The 9,728-nt window shown below is 35.1% G+C and overlaps 1 protein-coding gene across 1 annotated transcript in view; it reads right to left on the minus strand.

Moving 5' to 3' along the window:
* Positions 1-3,423: 3,423 nt before the first annotated feature.
* CMC1 (C-X9-C motif containing 1) overlaps positions 3,424-9,728 on the minus strand; it is a 188,993-nt gene continuing 182,688 nt past the window's right edge. Inside the window, exon 4 of the mRNA XM_007937252.1 lies at positions 3,424-3,544. Within this exon, the coding sequence (XP_007935443.1) occupies positions 3,424-3,544 (121 nt within the window). The remainder of the gene's footprint in view (positions 3,545-9,728) is intronic.

Raw genomic sequence — 9,728 nt, forward strand, 5'->3', positions numbered from 1 at the left:
ATATTAGGATTTATTTTTAAATGTAACGTTTTTAATTATGGAGATCATTTTTAATTAATTGGATTAGGAATTTTAATTCTAGAAACCAAATTTTATACTGTATTGATAGTTTAATCATTGAAATTTCCCCAAACTTTCATTCTTGGTAGCCTATCATGTATAAACGAGGAAAAAACACAAATGGCTCCACATAGACATTTATGGGGAAATCTAAACTTCAGGGTGGAGGCATTAAGAATATTAATGATAAAATTTATTGCTTATTTCTTACACCTTTTGCCTGGGGATAAAGTATGTCATGTAGGAGGCCTTTATCTTTTTTGATAAGACAGTTTCATATATCTTAAAAGAATATCTCCTATCTCTTCTATATTACTGAGTAGCATACATACAAAAACAGTATTCACCATTCACCAGATATTTTTGTCTTTCTATTATCTTACGCATTTATTCAAGCTTGTCTGTGATTAATGGAATTGGTGTCAGATGCTGGAATTTATTCTGACCAATGAACACAGCTGACTCAAGGGAGTACATTCTCTTGCCAAGTAATAGAACAAAACTCAATATGCATAAAACAAATACAAGACTCCAGGCTTTAGTTGAAGGAAGCAACTACCTGTGTAATAACAAAGCAGCAGAAACTATATTTCTCATGTGGCTGCATAGGCTGTAATACTGTATCTAATCTCTAATGTAGCTTACTGGTTTGCCTTTTTTTAAATCAAATTGGAATTTCCCTCTGTAAAGAAAGTAAGTCTTGTGAGATAATGGCTTGATTAATGTTTTGAACAATGCCAAGAATTGTTTCATTAAAATAAATTATTTTTGTTTGAAATTGAAGTGGATGTGAAATACTGTCCTTGCCTATGTATTCCAAGGTCAAGCACTAAAACTGTTGTTAATTTGATTCATACGGAAATTTGTCTTGCTAATCTTTAAACCAACTTCCTTTGAGTGGAAAAATGCTGTTCTATCTAAACAGTAGAGTAAGGATACCTATTAGGTATGCTAGAAACTCGGTGGTTGAATGTTCTTGACAGTTTAAAATGCTACATAAACGTGTAAGACTCTAGTAAGAAAAGATTACCCCCCCCATTTATACATGGTCAGAAATTTTTTAATACATTCTTACGTACTAAGATAAAAAATTATATGTGTGGCCTATCAGTACCTTACAATCACTTTTAAATTGAAAAATTTATGTAGCCCTCTTCTATACTAGTTTAGACTTGCTCCAAAGAAATTCCCTTAAATATGTCTAATCTTTAGATTTCTTTTTATAGTGTCTACTCAATTCGGTACATCTGTAACTCAACAGGATGAAGAGAAAGACAGCTAACAAGAAAAAAGCCACCTATTCCTTCCCTTTAACCCCTTATTAGCCAAAGTAATATTTACATCTTCTCTAAAAAGACTATTTTATTGAGATACTGCCAAAAGGGAACCAAATTCACAAGTAGAGCAAGGACATACCCATGTGTGAAACAGAAAACAAAAATAAATAAGGTGAAAATTGAAGACTTAAAGAACTAAAAGACTGACTCATGTAAAGTAATGATCACCCAGAAAAGACACTTGGAGAAGGTAAATTTTAAGGGGCAGAAAAACCTGTGGATTCCCACTTATGAACTGGGAATAATCTAAACACACACACAAATAAGACATATCTGAGGCATGCACAGAGAAGTAGTCACAAGTAGAGATGAAAACCAAACTCAAACTCTTTGCCATCAAGTCGATTTCAACTCATAGTGACCCTGTAATACAGTGTAGAACTGCCCCACTGGGTTTTGAAGGCTGTAAATCTTTATGGAAACAGACTGCCTCTTTCTCTCGCTCCTGTGGAATGGCTGGTGGTTTCAAACTGCCGATTTTTGGATTAGCAGCCAAATGCTTTAATCACTATGCCACCAGAGCTCGTAAGTAACCATAAGTGGATGTGTATTCTGAAAGCTATGTTGAATGGTTTAATTTTTGATACAGTAAAGAGGTATGAATATATTATGCTACATAACCTAATTTGTCTAGTGCCTATTGGGAACGTGACATTTACATAAGTGAATGTCCCATGTAAAACTGAAGTGGGTTCCTTTTATTTTATTCTAAATTATAAAAAGTGCAGATCATATAACTCCCTAGCTTCTTAAAGTAATTTTACTGGCTTCATTTAGGTCATCATTAAAAATAAGAACTAAAGTCCTATACTCTAGGAAATACACCAGTACCAAAGACCAACAAGAGTATATATAAACTTGTGTCTCTCTATGCTCCATGTAGCATATACAGGTTTCTATATTTGCTTTATTTTTTGTCTGTTTCAGTAATCTCCCTCCTTTTGCTCTGTGGCATAGGAAAATGTGATTTCTTTCTATTTCAAATTAAGAGTAGTTTTTTGAGTGATTCACTAAAATGCAGAACTTGATCAACCATTGGTCCTTTAGGGTCCTATTTGCTTTACGTTCTTTATAAAAAATAATCTCAGATCTGTTTCTTCGGATTGGGGCCAAAGTTAAATTGTGTCCTAATGTGCCATTATTTCTGTGATTTTAATCAGGTCTGTGTAAATACACATAACATTCACTAATTCTGAATTGCTTAGAAGCAGGTACAAGCTATAATGAAGAGTTAATGGGAAAAAAGCAACTTTTAATTACTGCATTTAGACAGAATTTTTTTTATACTGGCTCCTGAGATCTCTTATGAAATGATATTTCATGTTATCAAGAAGACCTTTTAAAATGAAAGGTTAAAATATTTTCAGTAGCCAAGTTAAAAGATGAAGGAGATATCATAATGCAAGCATGTGAGTAACATTAATTCTAAGTACATATCACTTATCTATGTTTCTAAATAGGCTTTACTATGAATAATAATGACTAACAATAAAATAATATTTACTATGTTCAAGGCACTGTTACGTACACTGAACTTACCAGCAACACTTAGTAAACTCTCACAACTCTGTGACATTTAATAGATAACCACATAGCTAAAAAGTGGTAGAATCAGGGAGGATTCACGTATACCATTTTGCTATATTATCTAGTTATTAGCATCCTTAAAGGCTGCCTAGTTCAGCTTTCCTTTAGTTACTTTTGGTTTCTGTGATTAGCTTCTACGATGGAAAAGGATAATATAAGATCAACATGGATGTAAAAATCAGCATCACTGTTGTAGAACTATAGTTCTGGAAAAATTTATTAAAAATCCAGAATGATCAAGAAAACCATACACTAATCACTCCTAGTACTTTTAATAAACTGGAACTTTGAAATTGAAAAAAAAATTATTTCTGATAAAATTAAAATTTCCATAATTTAGGATAAAGCAACAAGATACTTCCTTATCTTGAGTCCATTAATACCAGTGATAGTGCCTTTAGTAAGAATTGGAGTTTATGAATGTCATTTAAATATTTGCCTACATGCTTGTGGGAAGTTTCTGTAGCCTTTTCTTGGTAGGGATTCCAGTTTTTCTGAATTCTTCCCTTTCTTTCAGGTATTCCATTTTGCACTCTTCATAAAAAGCTGGATCATTATAGCTACAAAAAAAGAAAAGAAAATCTCCCTTTAGAATGAATTACTAACTTTGCGGGTTTTCAATAACCTTGTTTCAGGCATCTGGTTCTCCAAGCTCAATCTTTAGAAGCAGACTTTCAGCAATTATTGCAAATTTATTACAAACATCAGACTACTAAGCTAGCTAAAAATGAAAGATGAAAGATCTAGTGTACAGGAATTTTGTACTTTTTTGTATGGTACTGTTCAGCAATGAGAGGCACAGCTCCTAGCCTTGAGAAAATAATGTTATAGGCAGACAAGTAAAGACTGCATTACAATTGAGTGTACAAAGTGCTAGGAGGTATGGCTGAGAGCACCATGGGAAACATGGGAAAGGAGGGGACAGGGGAGTTGCTAAAGAGGAACAAGCTGCATTCTGAAGGTCTAACAAATTCATATAGAAGAGATACATGGAAAAACACACAGATGAAAAAAACTGATTCATGAAGATCTGTAAATAGATGGGTATAATTGTAGCAGCTTATGCACATGGGAAGAAGGCTTGACACAAAGCTGGAATGGGCATGGCTCAAATCAGGATGAGCCATTTATGCTATACTAAGAAATTTAAATCAACCCTTAAGGCAACAGGATGCTAATAAACAGCAACTCTAAGATCAATTTTGTGTTTTAGATTAAGCTGACAGCATGTAGCAGACAGGCTGAAAGGAGGCAGCAAGGTTCTGAGCAGGATGTCCAATAAATTACAAAAATCCAGGCATGAAATTATGAGGGCCTGGGCCAAGGAATGGACAGTAGGGATGTAAAAAGGAAATGGATATTGGGGAGATTAAGGAAACAAAATCAATAGGAAATAACCAATTAGAGTTAGGAGATAAGGAAGACTCTAGAGAACTGTATAATATATACAGACATAGATATAGCGGAAGGAAAGAAGCCAACTTCAGTTTTGGACCTGATGATAAAGAGCAGCACAGAAATATGACCTATAGGAAGTAACTGAATCCAGGGGTACAAACTGAGCTTAAGAATGTGAAAACTACCCAGGAAAAAACCAACTTTACAAAGTAGGCTACGGAAGAAAAGGCAGAGAAGCAGTAGGTAGAGATGTTAGGGAGATGAGGAAAAAGATTAGGCAATCCAGATAGGAATTTTAGGAAGAAGTTTCTTGGAAAAAAACATCATTCCCATCCTAACAAGAAAAAAGCTAACAAACTGGAAATCATCAACTCTTAGATCCATCAGAGAATTAGTTATAGGACAAGCCACCACCCAAAAGAACTGGAGAAATGGGCTGAAAGAGAACCACTACATTGGGTTGTTGTTGTTGTTGTTGTTGTTATGTGCCCTCGAGGTAGGAATACTTAAAGAGTAATTGACTAACTTCTGGAGTGAGACTAGCCTGAAAGATAAAAACTCTCAGAGGCCCAACCTTATCAGGAGACCTCATATTTCCATGAGTTTTATCTCCAAGAGCCCCACCAGGTTCTTACTATAACATAGAGAAAAATCCCCTTGTCCTCTCAGCAGGAAGAGGAGAAAGGTAAACATTTTGAAATAATGCTCTGTTCTTAAAAATAGCCTACTATAAAAAGAAACTACTTTACCCTATATCTCTTGTTCAGTTTTCAACAAAATTACAAGGCATACTAAAAGGCAAAAACAGTCTGATTAGACAAAGTAAGCATTTGAACAAAACTCAGATATTGCACAGATTTTGAAATTATCAGACAAAAAATGTGAAATGACTATGATTAATATGCTAAAGGCACTAATGGCCAAATAGAAAACACACAAGAACAGATGGTTAATATAAGTAGAGAGATGGAAACTCAAAGAATCAGAAGGGAAGCCACAAATCAAAAACACTGCAAAGGAAATGAAAGCTTTTGATGGACTCAACTGAAGACACAGCTGAGGAAAGAAAGAGCTTAAAGATACATTAATAGAAACTTCCCAAACTGAAAAACAAAACAAAAAACCCATAGGATATCCATGAACGGTGGGACAATTATAAAAGATACAACATATGTATAATGGGAATACCAGAAGCAGAGGAGAAAAAGGACAGAGAAGTATTTAAGTAATTAATAGCTAAGAATTTTCCAAAACGGTTGACAAATACCAAACTGTAGATCCAGGAAGCTCAGAGTACACAAACCAGGATAAATACAAAAATCCTACACCTTGCCATACATATTGAAACTGCAGAAAATCAAAGACAAAGAGAAAATCTAGGAAGAAAACATGTCATCTATAAAGGAACAGGGAAAAGAATACATCAGACTTCTTTTTAGAAACCATGCGAACAAAGGAGTGGAGTGAAATATTTAAACTGCTAAAAGAAAAAATAATACCAACTTAGAATTCTGTATCCAGCAAAGTTATCTTTCAGAAGTAAAGGAGAAATAAAAATATTCTCAGATAAACAAAAATAACAAAGCAGAACACTTTCCTATTCAATTATGAAAAACTACTATATCCTAATGGGAGCTCTGATAGCATAGTGCCTAAGGCACCTGACTGCTAACCAGAAGGCTGGCAGTTCAAACCCACCAGCCACTCCTTGGAAGGAAGGTTGGGCAATCTACTTCCGTAGTGATACTGCCTCAGAAACCCAAGGAGGGGTGGCTATGAGTCAGGTCTGACTTGACAGCAAATAACAACAAGAACTATATCCTAGAGTATATTCAGATTTAAGGCCAAGTAAAGTTTTCTTTAGTAATTCTCCATTTACCTTCAATAAATGCCACATTCCTCTTCCTTTCTTCACTGTAAATAAATAAAAGCAGTTTCATCCCTCCCCCCCCCCCTTTACCTATAGCTTAGGATAAACCAGAATCTATTATTTTCTCCTCCTATTTCTAGGGTATAAGACATGGAAGGATATTCAAATAACATTTTTTATTCAGATAACAAATGAAAGCTAATAAATATAAGTCAAAACAGAGCTAACATTTACTGAACACCTACTATTACTAGGGCACTGTGGAACCTGGCTAAGGTCACATGACTAGCTAAACTTTGGCTGATCCAGTTGAGCCCAAGTTGCCCTATCCACAGTCTGTGTTCCTGTCCACTAAGATTTACACCTGCCTTGTCTGGAAGGAGGGATAATAAGAATAGTAATTTATTATGGTGACTGAAACTGAGATATAAAAATTATTTAATTGATATATAAAATAGGATTTAACAAATATAATGCTATTCATTAAACATCTCTTGGAAACAGCAGGTAATAGAACTAGAAGAGTAACAAGTCACAGAAGGAACAAACTCCTCTAGGGTAAAGTGCTTGGCACAGGTCCTGATCATAAAACAATGGCTGCTATTATTAATTATTATTAATGTGGACATTGAGCATGTTTCCTCATCTATAAATGCAGAGATGAGTTTAAATAATCTACAGAGTCTCTCCCAACTCCAGCATTCTAAAACAATCTGTAAGTTTATTTGTATATTATTTGTTATTAAAAAGAACACAGGATTCAGATAATAACTACTTTCTTTTTAATTTAATCCTCTAAAAGGCAATATACTATACGGATATACATGCTTCCCAGGTTGAAGAATAATAATACAGAGGAAATAAAGGCTTACCAAAACTAAGCTTGCACTTGTAACTATCAAATAACAATATTTACTGAAGTATTCAGTAATACTCTCAAAAATAAGAGTAATAAAACAGCAGATAAAACAGCCAGCATTCATGTTCCTGTATTCAAGGAACTTGGCATATTTTACTTTAAGATTTAAGGAACTACAATGAAATGTCAGTGAAAATGATATTTAAGAATTATTTTATTTTTTTAGAGCGAAAAAGCTAGACGGACAGGAATGCATAGTTAAGATAGGGAGGGGGTGGGCATAGGGAGGGCTTAGTCATAGGGACAGGAGGTGAGGAGAGTTTTTTATGGTTGAGGATGGTAACTGGGGTGTGAAATCAAATGAGCATGAACTGTTGAATGTAAAACAAATTTGCCTTGTAAATTTACCAAAGCACAGTAAAATTTAAATTTAAAAAAAATATTATTTTTTTAAATAAACTTTATTGAAATATGATTTAGGTACAGTGAAATACACAAAACTAAACTGACATGGGTCAATGCTTTTTTTTTTTTTTTTTTGTAGTGTTCCCTCCTCTCCCCTTCCATACCACTCCTAGTAACAAACAAAGTTTTCTTCCATATATAAACCTTTCCTTGACTTTTTACAATTATGGACTAATACAATATTTGTCCTTCTGTGATTGACTTATTTCAGTCAGCATAATATCCTCCAAGTTCATCCATGTTATGCAGTGTTTTGTAGATTCTACATTATTCTTTAGTGTTGCACAGTATTCCACTGTGTGTGTACCATAGTTTGGTTATCTATTCTTCTGCTGATGAGCATGCAGGTTGTTTCCATCTTTTGGCTATTGTAAATAGTGCTGTGGTGAACATGGGTGTCCATATATGTGTTCTTGTCCTGGCTCTCATTTCTTTAGGATATACAACTAGTATTGTATAGTATTATATTGCTGGGTCAAATGGTATTTCTAATTCCAGATTTTTAAGGAATTGGCATACTGTTTTCCACAGTAGTTGCATCATTTTACAATCCCACCAGCAGTGCATGAAAGTTCCAATCTCTCCACATCCTCACCAGCACTTGTGGTTTTCTGTCCTGCTGAACTTTACCATTAGTGCTGGGGTGAGACGATATGTCATTGCTGTTTTGATTTGCCTCTGTCTGATGGCCAATGATCATTAGCATTTCTTCATGTATTTGCTGGCTGCCTGAATATCCTCTTTGGTAAAGTGTCTATTCATGTCTTCTGCCCATTTTTTAATTGAATTATTAATCTTTTTGTTGTTGAGGTGTTGGAGTTTTCTACAAATTTTAAAGATAAGTAAGTCCCTTGTCAAATATGTAATTATCGACAAGTATGAATTTATTGTCATTTTGTTATGTGCTTTTTCATGGTGTTGCAGATTTCTTTGTTCCATATAATTTTCTGTACTGAGCTCATTTTGTTTATGAATCATGTTATCACTTCCTTCATTGATACTAGCTTGTTGTTGTTGTTATGTGCCGTCAAGTTGGACCCGACTCATAGAAACCCCTACTTGGGTTTCCAAGGCGATATCACTACAAAATTAGTTTGCCCAACCTTTCTTCTGAGGAGTGGTTGGTGGGTTTGAACCGCCAGCCTTCTGGTTGGCAGTCAAGTGCCTTAGGCACTACACTCCTAGAGCTCCTTGCTATTGTTTTAGTACTTGGTAAATATTTGTGCTGATCCTCTTTTTTATTTTGATGTGAATGTTTATAATTTTTCTTTGAGGTTACCCTGTGATTTATAATTTTCTTCCCAACTTTAGAACAGTCTGTTCTATCTTGCAGTTGTCTTGACTTCCCTACTATTTAGAAGTTCTGTAACTACACAATTTTTCCCTCTTTTTGGTTTGTAGTTGTCCTCATTTGTCAATTGATATCTCTGGTTTCCTGTTTACAATCTTGTAGGGTTATTTACTTTGGATACTTCCACAACTGGGTTGGTTTCTGGGTTACATCATGAGTGTTAATGGGCAGTTATTGTTTACTGTTGTTAGTTCTCTGTCCAAAGGACTCCCTTTAACATCTCATGTAAGGTTGGTCTGGTTTTAACAAATTCTCTTAATTTCTGCTTATCTGGAAATGTCCTTATTTCACCAACATTATTTGAGGGACAATTCTGCTGGGTACATAATGCTTGGTTGGAAATTTTTCTCTTTCAGGGTTTTACATATACCATCCCATTGCCTTCTCACCTGAATGGTTTCTGCCAAGAAATCTGAGCTTAGTTTTACTGGTTGCCCCTTGTAGGCAACTTTTTGTTTTTCCCATGCTGCTCTCATGATTACTTCTTTGTCTTTGGTTTTGGTGAGTTTGATGATGGTATGTCTTGGTGATTTTCTTTTGGGGTCTATCCTGTTTGGGGCTCACTGGACTTCTTGAATGGATATATTCTCATCTTTCATCATACCAGGAAAATTCTCTTCCAATAAGTCTTCAAGACTTCAAGAGCAGGAGAAAGGGGATTAAAAGACAGGAAGCCAGACAGAGGAACAGTCAGCCACAGGGACCCAAGTGGGGGGGGATACGAGAGGTCTCCAACAGCAGGACAAACTTGTCTGTCGGTTTGTCCTACTGTGGTGACATGTAGACGTGAGTTTTGAGGCT

Source organism: Orycteropus afer, unplaced genomic scaffold (genome assembly GCF_000298275.1).
Source record: "Orycteropus afer afer isolate SDZICR_OR568_19922 unplaced genomic scaffold, OryAfe1.0 scaffold00003, whole genome shotgun sequence".
Lineage (NCBI taxonomy): Eukaryota > Metazoa > Chordata > Mammalia > Tubulidentata > Orycteropodidae > Orycteropus > Orycteropus afer.